At 39.3% G+C, this 17500-nt stretch overlaps 1 protein-coding gene across 1 annotated transcript in view; it reads right to left on the bottom strand.

Annotated features, from left to right (window-relative positions):
- The window catches only part of LOC137992512 (uncharacterized), a 106061-nt gene that overhangs the window by 82515 nt on the left and 6046 nt on the right, over positions 1-17500 (bottom strand). The window contains exons 2-4 of the mRNA XM_068837882.1: positions 15793-15849; positions 9813-10190; positions 4029-4226 (exon numbers count right to left, since the gene is read on the bottom strand). Coding sequence (XP_068693983.1) covers positions 4029-4226; positions 9813-10190; positions 15793-15849 — 633 coding nt within the window. The remainder of the gene's footprint in view (positions 1-4028; positions 4227-9812; positions 10191-15792; positions 15850-17500) is intronic.

Genomic DNA, 17500 nt, shown 5'->3' with positions numbered 1-17500 from the left:
GAGACCTTTTAAGTGTTTGAGTTTCTTCACTCTTGCTGAAAAACGTTTGCTCAAAGATTTTACATGTGGCGACCAAGATAGTTTGTTGTCGATATGAATCCCTAAACAAGTAGCTTTAGAAACAAAGGACAACTCATTAGGCCCTAAACAAATATTTTGTAAGGGACCGATGAATTTTGATTTAGATAACAACATTAGTTCGGTTTTTGCAGGATGAATAGTCATGAAGTTATCCTTAGCCCATTTGTTTAAATCGGCGATCGCTTTCTGTATCTTAAGTAAGACTTCATCAAAAGTATTTCCAATGCAGAAAGCTGTGGTATCATCTGCAAACATTTCGACGGAAGCGTTCGTCGTGGCTCCGGGTAGATCGTTTGAGTAAATGCTGTAAAGTCTGGGACCAAGTAAAGATCCTTGAGGCACACCAGTATCTATTTCCAACAATTCAGAATTTGAACCATTTACAGTGACAAATTGTTTACGATTTTCAAGATAGTTTAGGAGCCACTCGTAAAAGGAGCCACTAATGCCTATAGAGTATAGTTTATCCGTGAGAGCTGTATGGTTGACGCAATCGAACGCTTTTTGAAAATCAATGAAGACTACACCAATAATATTACTTTCATCCAGGGCTAAACGCCATCGTTCTGTTAATGAGAGCAGGAGAAGTTCAGGTGAGCCTCCCTTTCTGAAGCCCCATTGATTCAAAGAAATTAGATTGTTGCCATATAAGAAGTTGTCAAGTTGTTGGCTGACAACATTCTCTAATAGCTTGCCCGGTATGCTGAGAAGGGAAATAGGCCTGTAATTTCCGCAGTCCAGAGTGCTTCCTTTCTTGTGAAGACATTTCACTTGTGCTTGTTTCCACTGGCTTGGGAATTTGCATTCCAAAATACTTCTTTGCGCCAGTGGCATAAAGCAATCTAAAAATGTATCTCCAATAAGGCGCAACTCCCTGCTGGATATATCATCAGGTCCACTTGCCTTGCCAGGTTTCAAACATTTGAGAGAAGATTTCAGAAGATCCTTGTTAAGGGCTATGTTATGAAGAGAGAGGGTAGGGATTTCACTGTTATTTCTTGCAGACTGACAAGGAGAGTTTACTGAAGAGTCTTGTGTTGATTTCGAAAGGGATTTTCCAACATTGACAAAAAATGAATTTAAAGCGTTGGCCTTTGATGTATCGTCTGAATGAATAACTCCGGAACTATCTTTAATTGGACCAATCTTTGTAGTTATCCGCTTTCCCTCAAAGGATCTTACTGTCTTCCAAAAATCTTTAGCAGAGGTTGCCTCGTTAAATTTTGACAGCCAGTAATTTGATTCTGCTGATCTAAGGAGTTTGGTGCAGTGATTTCTTGCCTTCTTATAATCCATCCAGGCTTGCGAGCCCTTCGGTGTCTGCTGTGCTTTAAGGAGGGGTTTATAGCGTTTGTTCAGCTCTTTGCGTATTGAAGAGTTCATCCAGGGTAGGCTTCCTCTTCTTATCTTCACCCGTCGAACGTGGACATGAGATTTCATAATATCCTTGTATAAACACTCCCAAGCCCAAGTGGCGTCGTCCAGATCGTCAAAGACATTGCAGATACTCCATGGGGCAGCAGCAAAGTCTGATCTTATTGAGTCGAGATCTACTTTTTTGTAATCATAGACTGCTTTGAACGTTGGTTTCTGACGCTTCCTTTTGAGATTTACGACTGCATATATTAAGTGGTGATCTGAAATTCCCAAATCACAAACACCTTGGCGAGAAATTTTTGAAGTGTCAGAACAGATTACTAGATCAATTAGCGTTGTGGAGGTGTCAGTGATCCTGGTTGCTTTGTTAATAACGTTCTTTAGATTAAATTTATTCAAAAGTTGACGGAATTTCCCGATTGAAGAATTTGTGTCCTGAGCGTTTGGCAAAAGGTTAAAGTTGAAGTCCCCCAATAAAATTATATTGGTTCGTTTCATCCATATGCGATCCATAGTAGAGGAAAATAGGTTTAAGAATTTAGTATTATCAGGTGGGCGATAAATAGAAGCAACAAGAAGTCTCTGAGACGCTACCATAACATCAATCCAGGCAGCTTCCAGATAGTTGTTTACATTTATGTCTTGCCGCTCGAATGCATCTAAATGTCCAGCATAGTAGATGACCGTGCCACCGCCTTTTCGGCCATCTTTCCGATCGCATCGGGCAGTCTTATATCCAGTAATGGCAATTTCATCATCAGAAATATCCTCACTTAGATGGGATTCAGATATGGCTAGAATGTCAAAATTTATCGAAAATAGTAAAGCTTTGATGTCCAGTAACTTACTTAGAAGACCATTTACATTAATGTGTGAGATCTTCAGACCTTGTAGTTGTAGGTCCGCTTTAAGTGATGGATAAAGATTTTCATGTTCGTGGACATCATCGAAACATCTTGTAGTTATGGGCGAGTCTAGCGAGCAATCCAGTGTTGTCTCATTGCCAAATGGTAAAGAGGACCAAAGGCATTTAGGACACCACCAGAAAAACGAGGGAAGGCTTTGATAGTTCTTGTATTCGCTTGGCTTGATCGAGGCACATTTTATGTGACACCACATGTTGCAGTTATCGCAATTTACCGCTCGATGATTTCGAGCTACCCGCTTGTTACACACTGAACATTCATCCGGCCCAGGATTTATCTCGATGTCCCCACTTGTGTAGAGTCGCATTTGATGGAAAGTTGAGTGCGAGTTTGCATAATAACTTATCCTGATCGCATGAAACCCTCTCACATGCAACACCAGACCAAGATGGCGGATCGTCTTCGTCTTCCATTGATTGCAGAGGCTTGTGTATTCTGGTATAAGAAATCGCCTTGACCACGAGAAATCCTTCAAGATATGGATTTTTGTATTTTCTTGAAAAGTAGGTTGTCTTTTAGCAAATTGGGTGAGTGATAAGAACAGTATCAAAGCGTAAAAGCAGGAGAAATTTAAAGCACGTCCTGCCGCCATTGCCATTCACACCTACTGTTCAACTGTTGGCAATTAAGAATTGCACAAAAAGCAAAATTTAAAATATAATATCTTAAAAAATCGAATGTATGAATTTGTGAAGGGTGTTGCACGCTTTTTTTGTTGGATTTGGTGATGTTGTGTGCATAACATTGGACTGCGTCTTCATGATTATGGACTGAGAATTTGTAGCATTGGCTAATTGGTGTTTTCTTTTTACACTTTAAGAAGAGTTTGGAACAGTATGGTAATGTACACAGGTTTGCTGTATGGCCACCACTGTACACAAATAAATAATAAATTGTTATAATACTTTTCATTCTAAGTCAGCAGAAGTGAAAAGTAGCTGCAATAGAATAAAACTTAGGACCTCACACAAGCGACCAAAAAAAAAGAAACCGCTTGTTTTGGAAAGCCGATCTTTTAACATGTTTTCATGCGAACTAAAAGAAACATGTCTGTGAAATTCGACGACTAAATTCTCTCCGTCCTTGAGATACAAAGGGAATTGGACTTTCGAGAAACGGGCCCCTGATTACCAGAAGTTGACCTGGCTTAAGTCTGCGATCCAATCGAAAAAAAAAAAACAGTACCTGGCCAGCGGACAACTTCAAAAAAACCTGCTTACCTCGATGATCTCTAAACTTGAGCTTGCGATATGGTCAAGTGATACTGGTCAGCAGATACCTTGTGTTGACAGGTGTCAATTGACCATAACATGGATGTCCAATATCAAAGATGTACGCTGTGAACGGCCGCCATGTTGCCCGAACGCTCTCGTCCCCAAAGGCTGTCTTACCTCCCCACCTCCATCCCGACAGTGTGTCCGGGCGGTTGGACGGGCGTGCGCTGACGTCATAACCAAATTTCTCGCATCGATAGATTTTCCAAAAACTCTTACCCTTGGTGCTCCGTTGGCGCGCTTCGAGCCCCTGAGCTCCGCTATTTCAGTCTTTTAGATTAGATAACAGTAAACTCAGAGCAAATTACGAATTAACGATAATCGATAATTTAAGGTAGACGATCGGTTGTTACAAAGTGAGCTTTCTCACCTCCTTCCTCCGTCTGCTTAGTCAACATCTGAAGTTCTTTAACTTCCTGTTGAAACAATTGCCTTTGAAAATTCCCCTTGTTTTCTGACTGCTCTAATTTCATCTTTGTCATGTCGCTTTCCTTTGATTTGAGAAAGAGAAATGAATCCGAGTTCCTGCGGCGTCTTTCACCAACTTGTTCTTCTTTAACTATATCAGCTGCTTACAAAGTAAATAATAAAAAAAAATTAACAACTTTAAACAAATAAATAAAAAATCAGAATCTGGAAGCTAAATTTTGGTTGAAGGGATTTATAACTTCACTGCAAAGTTAACCAGGTACTTTAAAAACAGAAGACTACAATAAGCGACAAAAGTAGTTGAGATACTGAACTGGGAAGACCACAATTAGGAGGAAAACACCTTAACTTTACATTTTCCACTTGCACTGCCCCCTCTCCCACCGCCTCCCCCCTTCAATGTTGGTAACGGAAAAAGGAAGAGTTGGCGATGAGAAAACAACATTGTTAGGGGGGGAGGGGGAGGGGGAAGGAGTTAGATGGAAAGACTTTGGGGGAGGGATTTCTCCGAGATTCCTTAAAAGGGGAAAGTGTCTCCTACCTATCGACCCTTATTGTCTGAACTAGAGAATACAGTATTACCGGTAAGCAAAAGACTGCGTGACAATGTTAGAAACATAAATGATTCGACTTTATACTGTTTTTAAACACTAGCTGGAAGTAATGAACGTTAATTAGGATGTAATAATAGCCATTTTCTCTATTTGTTGATGACGTCACAGTAGCGCGCAACATAACTAACAACATAACAACCAAAAGGGGGTATCAGTGGGATGCACAAACAGTTAACAAATTGTCCAGTTACAGTGAACTTCAACTACAGGTAAACTTCGGAAAATCGCGAGTTGTTTGTTGTAAAACTCTTATTATTAATGTTACTAAATTTGCAAATGCAAGCAACTAAGCCCTATTAGGGGTTATCAGGAAACGGGATTTTTATTTTTTATTTTTTTCGAAAGAGACTTTATTCAAATCCCACAATTTTACTCTCTTCCTGCATTCCACTCATCCAAAAATTACAATATCAGTTCTAAATCATCCAAAAAATTTATTACAAATCACAGTTCAACAACTTATCCAGCCACGAAATTTAAATTCTTCACAAGTACTTGACAATTTTTTATTCGAAGTCCGGTTCCTTAATTTGGTTTAGTTCCTTGGAAACTGTTTAAATCTGCCGTGGCGGAGACAAAAAGACATGTTCCTTGAAAACGGTTTAAATCTGCCGTGGCGGAGACAAAAAGACAACATCTGTACTCAATTTCTCTCAGTGCTCAAAAATCTAAAATCCCGTAGTTGCGTGTTCCATAGCGCAGTCCAAAGTTTTAATTTCACAATTCCATAACCTTGATTTCATTATTGGAGTGACTAGGTACCAAACGTTCCACAATAACTTGAAATCTAGTCCAGTCCGGGTTCAAATCGCCAAAACTTTCTCTCTCATCGATTCAAAACTCAACAAAAGCTACAAGTAGTAAATAGTTCTCAGAAACTACAAAAGTTCGTCATGATTATACACTCGAGCTGAACAAAAAACTATCAAACACGAAACCAAAAAACCCTAATGATCGCTTCTCGAGAAAACATACACAGCCGAAACTGTTCTGTGCCTGCCTCATACGGCCCTGAAAAAATTACCGTAGTACAATGGAACTTGACCGTAGCCCTTGACCGAGAAGCAATCAGGATACAGGATATTTAGGTAAAGAAATTGTAGAGATACGGGATATTTGGGAGGAGGGGGACTGGGGACTGGGGACTGAGGAGATATGGGATATTTTTAAAAATAGCGTTTTTTTCATGACTGTCAACTGAGCTGCGTTTTGTTTTTCAGGAGATTCAAGTTGTCCTTGCGTAATATGTAGCTCTAATATTGTTTTGGTATTGTAAATCATTAAGGGCGGGACACACTAGGCGACAAGTCGCAGGGACAATTTGCCCAGTGTAAAGAGATTATAAAGGTAAGAGAAGTAATCCCTCATATTGGCCCTATTCCCATTGTAATCCCTCTTAGGGTATTTTTAGATCTCCTGTGAGATCCGATATTCCCACGAGGGTTAACTGATAGCCAATCACATGTCCTCATTTTTGCCAATGTTGACCGCTAAGCGAATTCCCACGCCAGGATTCACGTCGTTTGCGATTTACCATCAAACAAAAATGGCGGAGGATGTTGAGAAAAACGCGTATATACATTTAGTGGACGAACGTGACTTCAAGGAAGTGAGCGTAGTAGGACAACGTAAATCGAAAAAGAAACGTAAAGCTGATTTTGGAAACATGAAAGGAAAATTTTTGAATCCGTGTTATACAGGAGTCAGTGGAAAGCCCCGCACCCCCATACCCGGGGAATGCGAGGCATTAGCGGGGGATTTCGGCGGTTTTGGACTGTCACTTTTGCCTCGGTATGCGGGGTTTTCGACAGCATTTGGCTCAGACGGGGATTTGTTTTTTGACGCCAACTTGAATAGGCACGCAAAGATCACTGGGAAAGCATACGGTCTCAAAATGACGGCTCAGTCAAGTGAAAATCCATTCTTTTCATGTTTGTAATGGGCTCTCAGTTAAATTCTGTGTTCAATATGTAAATATTATCATTTCTTGTAGTGGAATTAGACAAAGATTATAGTCATGCTTGATTAGCGATTTATTTATAGCGTTGACCTTTTGTCTAAGCATTTCCATTGGAATACAAAGCGAACTTACGCGTAGACGCTGACAGTGACATTACTTTATGATTTTGTGAGATAAACCTTGTAAATGTTACCTCCGATGGTTTTCGGCTTTTTGAGTTTCTACGTTACCACGGTCTGCGTTGTGGGACATGCAATTTCCTACCGAGGACTCTTACAGTCAAAGGTGTACTCAAGAGACTATGAGGTGAGAGAACACATGCCCCATACATGGGCCTCTTCCCATGATAATATTTTTCAATCTAATTTTAGCTCAAAGCTTAAAATAGATTGAAAAAGATTATCATAGGGCACGGGGATGTGTTCTCTCACCTGATAGTCTCTTGGTGTACTGTAATTCACTAGATGTTTTATTTTCTTTCCTATCGTTTTCAGAGTAGTTTGAAAATGTGTTACCACCGATCAAGGGTTATTTCAAGAGATTATCGAAGTAAGAGAGAGAATCCCCCATATAGGCTTTCTACCAAAGGTAATTTACCGCTTAAGTTATTTTTAGACATGGTCCCCAGTTCCTCCACGGATGTTACTCGCGTGTTGCGTGGATGTTTTCGGGGAGGATTTGTTTATGTTTTGGACAAACAAAGCCAAAATAATGAACAGCCAAAGAGCGCTAAGCAAACGAAGGCCCAGCCGAACAAAAGACAGCTGAGAGTGCAGAAAACATCTCTACTACGAAGCATCTTTTGAAAATCAAAAGAACGACTTTTCACTAAGTTAGCCGCCATTTTTCTCAGGTAGTTTCGAGAAAATCGCTTGGGCAGTTCAAGCATCGCGCGAGTAACATCCTCGGAAGAACTGGGCACCAAGTCTAAAAATAACTTAAGAGGGATTACCTAAGGGATTACCTTGGGTATAAGGCCTATAAAGCATTTTCACATGACGTCACGGCGACCATGTTGGTGTTCCAAAACAAAGGAATGGCGACCATGATGGTGCATCAAGCTAATCCTCTGGGATTTGAACTCTATTTAAATGCAAATACTTTCTTTTGTTTCAGTAATCCAATATGGCTGCTGGTCACGTGAGTGAAAACGCTCCATATGGGGAATTTACTCTCTTACCTTGGTAATCTCTTGGTTATTTGTAAAATGTAGCTGGATTATGAGGCCATAAAATTTTGGTAATAAGCCATTTCCTTAGTGAAATTTGTATAGCTCTTTGAGAATTGTTGTGATAGTGAACCGATCCAGAAGGGAAAAAACTGGAATATTGTCAGATTGAGTTGCACGTCAAATGCATGTTTGTGTAGTGTTCCCGAGAGTAATAAAGTATCCAAACAAACAGATTTAACTCAACCAATTTCATTGCAAACGTAACATGGCCGCCGCTATCAAAAGCACATGGTTTTTCCTATCCCAACATGCTTAGCGGTCCCAATACATTACAGTTTGGACTATTGTCGTTGCTATTTTAATCGTTTTGACACCAAGGAAAATGTTATATTTTATTGCCATCTTCAAGGCTGTCGTAAACCCAGTGATTAATATTACTGTTTTTGGAGAGATTGTAAAGTTTGGAACGCCAAATCTGTAACTCAAGGTAGATTGTTTTGGGCTTTATGAGAAATGGACTGCATTGTTGATTTTCATGTTTGTCAAAGTTTAATTTGAGGTAAAAATTCTTGAAATATGTTAATTTTGGTCAACATTGTGCTTTATGATTTTGGAAGTACTGTATTGTCCCCCGGTGCGGGGGAGAAAAGTTTGGTTTTGACGTACGAAATTGCCCTGCTTAGCGGGGAATTTGCTTCATTTAGAAGGCAGGCCTGGTCTAATGTGCCGCTATTCCCCGAATATGGGGGTGCGGGGCTTTCCACTGACTAGTGCATTATCGGATTCAACTGTGGACACAGGTGACCCAGGCTCACTGTGTGTGCCACATAGGTAAATATAGAGAACATATGAGGCGAAGTTTAGGTTTGAAAATTTGCTAGAAAATGGAAATAAAAATTGATAAAAATTACCATGTGGTGAGCTGTTGTTGTCTTTAATACGTACACGAAGTTTCGGGGAAAATGGTCCCCGTTCACCTTCCTTCATAGGTTGTCGGTTGTCGTGATGGTGCAGTGGTTAGCACACCCGACTAGTAACCAGGGGGACCCAGGGTCGATTCCCACTCACGGCACATATCTTTTTCATTTAAAAGGATCAGGCAGTAGTAGTTCACTGCTACTGGCTAGTGACTACATTGTTGGATTTCCAGCCTTCTTCACACACACACACACACACACACACACACACACGCACTTCAATGTTGGTAACAGAAAAAGGAAGAGATGGCGATATGGGGGAGGGGGAGGGGGAGGGGAGGGGGAGGGGGAGGGGGAGGGGGAGGGGGAGGGGGTTAGATGGAAAGAATTTAGGGGAGGGCTTTGTCCCAGATTCCTTAAAAGGGGAAACTGTCAACCCTTTTGGCACTTATTGTAGTTTTAAACAGAACGCAGGGGTACTGAACGGAGAATTTCTCGAAAATAATGTGTTCCTAAGACTTTTCTGGGTAATGTTGAAAGAATATCAAAATACTATAACTTCACCAAAAAGATTCCCAAACTAGAGTGCTTCATTGAGTTAACAGAAGGGTTATTTTTACAAGTTTTGGCACTTAGAGGTTAGCTTTCGGGAAGCAAATAGTTCGCTAGGATGTAAAATCTCTCTTTAAAAAAGTCTAATTTTCGGAATGTCCATTTGAAGTTTGTCCCTGGGGATCCACCCTAAAGAGATATTATGCCATTTTAGATGAGGGGCTTGCACTTTTAAAGTACACCTTTGTCACATAGTTCTTCAGCCTAAGAAAGATCACTTTTTTCAAGTATAAATCATAAAATGATACCAAATCACATTCACACTCATTTTCCACCCTTGCATTTATGCAAAGATTTACTAGCAATTCACCCTAACATAATTTCATTTTATCTCTTTACTAAACTACGCTTCTTTTTACAACACTGTAAGAAATTATAGTCATGTATGTAAAGACACTTCTTCGAAGAAAAATCACACAGAAGGTACACTACAGTACACAACATATCTCACCTTGATTTTGATGAAAGAGCATATTGACATAGGCTTCCTTCCACTCATGTTCATCGATAAACACAGTGACCTCAACCTCGTCACTTCCGGCCAACTCCTTGACTTCTTTGGTAACAAGGAACTCTTGCAGACAATTCTTTAATGTTCCATCCTTATAGAGGTTCCATAATTCATTCAAAGCTGATGCCATCTCTGCCTGTACTGTGAAGCACAGTGAGCCCTCAGAGATCCCCATTAGTTTGACACCAGTTGGCAAAACCACCTTGTCAAAAACTTCAAAGACTTCTGTTAAGGTGGAGCATTTGCTTAAAGCCAATACACCACAACTTCCTAACAGAACACCTCCAAGTGTCTTCCAAGTACATACCAACTTTACCACTGTTGAAGTCAAGAACAAAGATTAGCAAAAAGTGGCAAAAAAAGTTAGGGGTTGCCCAAGTAACTTATCACGGCGGGATGGTTGGGTAATTTTGAAAAATAAAAACAACACACAAACCCTTTAAGCATATGTGTACACAAAAATTCCTGCACATAGTAACTGCTGCAAGTAGGGTTTTGGGCAGGCTCAGTAAGATGCAAAAGAGTTCCTGCAAGGTGGCACCTGGGCTGACACACTGAAATTAAACCTGCTACTGACAACTTGTAGCATCAGCATTGTAGCAAGAGGGGTACTTCATTCATCCACGTATACATTTTTGTATCATGTGGAAGGTACTCTTAGTATAAGCTAGTTTAAGGTATTCCACAGTGAAAACAGAATTAGCAATTGCTCAAAGTAATGAAAGAGACTTTACACAAGAGAGAACAGTAAATAACAATTATTATGCATATCAGTTTGTGAGAATTACGAATAACAAAATTTAGACATAATTAAAGTTGATATAACTACATGTAAGGGTGTGTTCGATTGACTGTATTCCAGAATAGGAATACATGGAATAGAAGTTAGAAATCCTTCCTTTTTACAGAGATTAACATTAAAATTGCCAAAAACCTGCTTAAGTGCTATTTTAAACACATGTTTATTATCCTTGTTGCTTCAAAACACCACTGCAGACATACCGTTTTAAATGATTGCTCCACATATTCTTATTCCGGAATAGGGACAATCAAACACACCCTAAATAAAACTTGCTCATGCATTCTGGAATTTTCCTTGCAAATTTTTGCCACAGGGCAGTGAGTTCCATGTTTTAGCAGGCTGCAGCACATTGCAATATCTTTATGATTTTAGTCCATTGTTGTTTGAGTTGACAGACTGAGGATATTTTGTTCCCACTATTAAGTTATAATTATAATTGCTTTTTCTCACATTTGTACAATTTATTAATTTAATAGACCACATTGACATCATAGCTGTGTTTTCGCAGCATTTTTGATCACGGTTTTGTTTTAAGTACTTTGCATGAAAAGGTTTAAGAAAAATCATGTCAGCACCAAAGCACCCAGCTCCATCCCCATCCTCAAAAGCTAAATGGTATGCCCCTTTAGTCAATTCCTTACCTTGTGGTAATAATGCTACCGGGGAATTGTACAACACACTCTGCATTTTAAAGGAATATTTGAACTTGATCTACCAGTAGATAATTTCCAGTCAACTGATTGGAATGCTTTAGTACTACTGTTCTGCATAGCCTCAGTCAATTAAAATGACATGGAAAACTTCTTTTTAAAATCATATAAATTTTTTGTAATTATAAGATTGTAATAATGGAAATCAAATATTTTAATGATCAAAAAAGCCATGAATACAACCAATAGAATTCCTGGTATTTCCTACCATATTGAATGAGGACCTGGACAAGCTACTGTAAGGGTTGTTGAAGAGTATTAAATGGCAGCTTAGAGTTTTGCATTTGACTTTGAGGAGTTAAGAGATCGAGTGTCACTGATCTTAATGCAAAACTCAAGTAGGTGGAAAGGTTGCAGCTCACCAGCAACAATCTCACAGGAGATACCAGCAAAGTAGTATTTAAGGTGGCTCAAAACAGTTTCCAACACATTCCAAGACTTAGATTTTGACGTGTCATTATAGCCACTCTTCATCAGTTGATGCTACAATCATGGTATCAAAAAACTGCCCGATCACTGGTGAACACGTTGGTATTATTTTTGTGACACAATAGGTTACCATAGGAACACTATGACCTGCTAAAAACACCCTTAATTTCAGCTTTAAGCGCTTATATTTCAAAAACGGCACGGTGAATTTTCTTCTTATAACAGAATTTTGATTATCAGGATAAGATGTAACTTTTGGCAAAGTTTAAAAAAATTCTGTACATAGGGTTCAGAGCCACCTCAAATTTTCGAAAAATTAAGACAGCTCTGAACCCCACGTACAGAATTTTTTTAAACTTTGCCAAAAGTTACATCTTATCTTGCTAATCAAAATTCTGTAATAAGAAAAAATTTTTAAATATAAGTGCTTAAAGCTGAAATTAAGGGTGTTTTTAGCAGGTCATAGTATTGCTATGGTAACCTATTGTGCCACAAAAATAATACCAACGTGTTCGCTAGTGATTGGGCAGTATTTTGATACCATAATTGTAGCATCAATTGATAAAGAGTAGTAATTATGACCCATCAAAAATCAACATCTTGGAAAGTGCTGGAAACTGCTTTGAGCCACCTTAAATTAAAAAGAGCAAAGAGCTTTTGTTGAGGAAACAGCCATGTTGCAATAGCCGACAGGTACCCATGTGTCTAAGTCAGCAACAAGACTACAATCCTGGTCAAAACTGTTGGGACAATTCCCGCTTTTCCCCCTCCCCCCATTATAATGTTGATTTTTCACAGTCTCTGAAATCAAGATCGCTCGCATGTTTCAACATTGTCTGGGGGGAAGGGCGGGGGGGGGGGGGGGGGGCAAAAAAGGCAGTGAAAGAAGAACATGTGTAGCTCATAATTTTTATAACGATGCATGTACAGTAAATTCTGTACTTTTCGCCCAAAATTTGACAAGTGTCCCGAAGTCTTTTGACCACAATTGCAGATGGGAATATTAGTGAAAAGAGAATTCCACTTAGACAAAGGCCGTGGGGCTCGCTAGCCATTGACAGAGGATAGTAAAAATTGTGAAGCAGAGGAGTTCTGGATGAAAACAAAACTGAAAATTATTTCAGATGAATAAGGCAGAAGGAGAGAATAGAAAACTTATACAAACAGAAACTGTCAGCGGATTTCATGGATTCCGAATTAACTGCCTTAAAAATGATAAGTGAAAAAAAAAACTAAATAGGAAACCAAAGTGGATTACAATGTCCCCATGCCCCTTTGCGAACAATTCCTTTGAAAATGATTAACCACATGTGAAATCATGTGGAACTATACTGGTTGTGTTTCATTTATTGTAAACAACAAGGCCAAGAGGTCATGTACTTAGAAGTTGCTGCTTTGTGCTTCATGCATAGAATGGTGCTTTCGCATTTAACATTGAACCTGAAAAAGCCCAATTTATAATCATATACCTGCCAACTTTTTCTGAGATATAGGCGTGAGATTTTTATCTTAGGAGTGCTGGGATTTCAACCAGGGTCTCTCTTCTCTGCCTCCATTGGAGGCAGAGAAGAGAGACCCTGGGAACTGGGATTTGCTGGGATTTTTGAAGACGACACGATCATTTCCGAAGATTCCCGAAGAAGTCCGAAGTCTTCCGAAGAAGTCCGAAGTTTTCCGAAGACGTCCGAAGTCTTCCAAATTTGCATACTGTGACGAAAGCGAAAGCAGTCCTCGCATTTCCCAGTCCCAGTCTTAGGACGCGTATAAACGCGAGCCCGCTCCCAGTACTTTTCACGAAGAAGGTATCGTCATTTATTCATTTTACACATGGTTGTCGTTCCTTACGTGGGTCTGAGTTAACATACTTTGGAAATTGTGTCAAGCAAGACGGCAACAACTCACATTTTTCAATCAGGCGTGAGAAATTGGCCCGTAAGCGTGAGCCGGCGTGAGATCGAAGTTTTCAACCCGCAGGCGTGAGACTCACGCCTAAGGCGTGAGAGTTGGCAGGTATATAATCAAAGGACAAGCCTTTCCACAGACTTCCTAAAAAAGTAATTTTATTTATGGTTTAATTATTTTAAGTTTACTTTGTTCTGAACTTTTCCATACTCCAGTGCAATAGTGTGAGTTGCAAAGTTTGCCAGCTGGTCCACGACAATTTGTCCTTGTGAAAAAAATACATATTAACTTGTATGGACCACCAGTTATCAATTAATCATCAGTAGATGTAAATGGGTGTCTGGAAAACCCGAATAGCGAACAGCGAATAGTCGCGAATAGCGAATAGCGAACAGCGAATTCGCGAATAGCGAATAGTACGAACAGTGCGAATAGTGACGAATAGTGGCGAATAGTGACGAATAGTCGCGAATAGTGACGAATCGTCTTCAATAGTCACCGCCTTATGCTGAACAATCTCGTAATCAAAGCAAATCATATGCTCACCTGTCGTCGAAAGAGAGTTTCGTGCATGCTTTTACAAACACTCTAAAGAAGAACAAACGTCAAAATGCAAAAATATAAATCACTTTCATTAATACATCAAGCTCATGATCATCTCCTCGCACAGTGGCGCCCGAACATAAATTTCATCATCCTCATCTGTGCTGTCCGATCCGGCGAGACACGTTCTGTAAAAAGGAATAAAATCAAAGTGTGAGGCAAGTGGTTTGTGATTAAAGAGACAAACGAGCTACTCTGATAACCGTTGCGTTAATTAATTATACAAATAAGCAACAAGATTTCAGTGCATTTATTACCTTTTCTTCTCAGGGCTCAAGCTGTCCTTCTCCGACACATCTCTGCTTTTTTAGCGGGAAAATCCCATCCAACGTTGCTGCGCGGTTGACCAGGAAGTACTGGGTACCAGACTTTCGTCATTTCGTCACAATCCCCCCCCCCCCCCCCTCCACCCTTATTTGCCACTATTTGTTACTATTCGTCACTATTCGTGACTATTCGTCACTATTCGCGACTATTCGCCACTATTCGCACTTTTCGTACTATTCGTGACTATTCGCTGTTCGGTATTCGCGACTGTTCGCTATTCGCTATTCGGGTTTTCCAGACACCCGATGTAAATGCCTTAGCCATTGACTCTCTAGTGATTTATAATAATAAATGAAAGGCAAGCAAACTCATACAACGAGATTGAACACATAAGAATATTTAATAAAAGTGGGAGCTGTGTTTGCGAAAGTGGAAACACCGTCGGCTTCCTGGGAGAATACTCTCTAGAGAGTAAAGGAACTTCCGACGTTAAATAACGTGTACCTCTACCTTTACCTTTACCTTTAGTTCAACAATGATGTTAAATTATCTTCTAAATGATTATTTTTATTTGCTTTACATACAAAAACCTGCAAAGCACTTACGACTGGTCTGTATCAAAGTAGCAGAAGTTAGAGAGACTTACTTTGACGCAGTTACATTAACAATGGAATATAAAGTGATACAAAATCATGAAAAATTAATTTTATTGCACCTGAACGAAATCATAAGGCTCAGCAATTTGTAAGTATAACTGTTGGTAGAATACAGAGTCTTCTGTGTATTTTAAAATTCATTTAGGTATTCATCTTTGAAATGCAAAGCAACCAATGTGCTTGTGTGGGGCAAATGGTGAGATAGCTGAGCCAGTAATTTTCCAGTTTGAACATGTGAAACAGGTGGTTTTCAGGTTACGTCATTGCTGCCATGTTGGTGGATGAAAACAAAAGATCCCTCAAAAGATCCTTTTCTATATATGTCCACCAGCAATTGTACATTACATCATTGTCATCTGTGCCTCAAGAGATTGGTTCCAAACCATCTATACTAAACAATTTAAATTGAATTTCCCTATAACTTTACCAACAAAACAGTAATAAATTGACTTCTAGCCTTACAAGTATCACCCAAATGACCAAACATGGTCATTTGATGAACCTGGATAATTACATAATAATTTACTTTTTTTGGTTATCCGCTTACTCACCCCCTACTAATGAATCTGCTGCTCTGTTCAACCTGGAAATTACACCAATTGACTGAGCTGAAAGAAAAAGAAGTTTCAATTGATATTCTTCAAACCAAATCAGCAAAACTTACATGAAAAAAGTATCACAGGTTATTTTAATGTAACCTCTTAAATGAAAAGACAGGTACATGAAAAGCACATAAACAATACAGCTATATAGACAATGACCCAGGGGATTACGGTGCATGGCCCATTAAACTGAGCCATAAGTCAAATCTGAGCGAAGTAGGTCGATTTTATGGGCTTGTTTTCATGTGACAGGACTTCATCAAGACCCATGGGTACAGTGTAGTTACAATAGAAAGGCAAAAGTATACTAGACAGGAATTTAACCTTTCTTCAAATGTTGACTGTCTGAACATTGATACTTGACAAAGTCAAAGTTACATAAAGTCCTTTCACAGGAAAGTCACACAAGGCTGACAAAGAAACTTGCACTCAACACTCAACATCTTACCTCAGGTTGCTGCAAACAGACCTTCTGGCTCAACAAAAAATGCCAGTAAGTGTAGTTTAATTCAAACAATTAAACTTGCCCATAGTCGCTAAAACTGTTACCATTACTACTAATTATTACAATAATTTTAATAAATACAACCACACTTTTGAATTTTCGGAACATGTTTAGATGTTTCAAACATCATCTTACACACCAAACGCTTGGCAGTTTTTGAGAAACCGAAAATATTAGTAACACTTGTGCTATCCAGACCATTTGGAAAAGTTATTCACGACCTAGCACGAAAGTACAATGGATCGTTGGTTATTTCTGGAAAAGCTAACGACTCAGTCGAGAAAAGCTGAACTTGATGTTCGGTTTCTCAAAAACTGCCAAGCGTTTGGTGTGTAAGATGATGTTTGAAACATCGAAACATGTTCCGAATAATTTTAATCCTTTCACTCTTGAGGGGTTCCCGGCATCTGGTGTTATAGACAGAGTAAAGTCTCAGTGGCCCTTACGGGAGTGAAACGGTTAAAGGAGACATATGTTTTTTAGTAAACCTAGGTGTTGTAATAACCCGTTCATGCGTGCACTCCCACGGGGTTCCCCATTGGTGAGAAAAATCGTCTGGTGTTAGACAGAGTAAAATCTCTTAAGTCTCAGTGGCCCTTACGGGGATGAAAGGATGAATTGACAAATAACTTGTAAAAGCCTGCAGTTCATGAATTCTATTCTTGCTTAATTGTCTTGCATTTGATGAAAAGCATTCCAAAGAACAGCACAACTATGTAAACAAATATTACAAATGAAAGTTGCATATCTAATTATATGAAATAGTGACTCAACATATTTCCAAAATATGCAAATTTGGACCTTAAGTTATAGTCACAAGAGTGTTAATGGCTTTACAATTTTAAAGTCCTCTTGGTGATTTGTATTTCTCAAATCTGCACTTTCAATCTAGTGTGATGACTCTCAAACCTTTATGGAGACCAAGCATTTACTATAAAAACATCTTTAACGCATTGACGCCTGAACCGCCTGGACTGCCCCCACTGACGAGTAAAATCGTCTGGCATTAGAGAGAGTAAAATCGTGTGGCGTACACGTTAGGCACAGTAAAATCTTTTACGTCCCACTCCTAGGAGTCATTATTTGACTGAAAATATGTACATATCATTTCATATATTAACAAGCATTTTTTAAACTTTTTTTTAAGGAAAA

This window comes from Montipora foliosa, chromosome 2 (genome assembly GCF_036669935.1).
Source record: "Montipora foliosa isolate CH-2021 chromosome 2, ASM3666993v2, whole genome shotgun sequence".
In the NCBI taxonomy this organism is placed as follows: domain Eukaryota; kingdom Metazoa; phylum Cnidaria; class Anthozoa; order Scleractinia; family Acroporidae; genus Montipora; species Montipora foliosa.
This window is presented reverse-complemented; position numbering and strand designations above follow the sequence as displayed.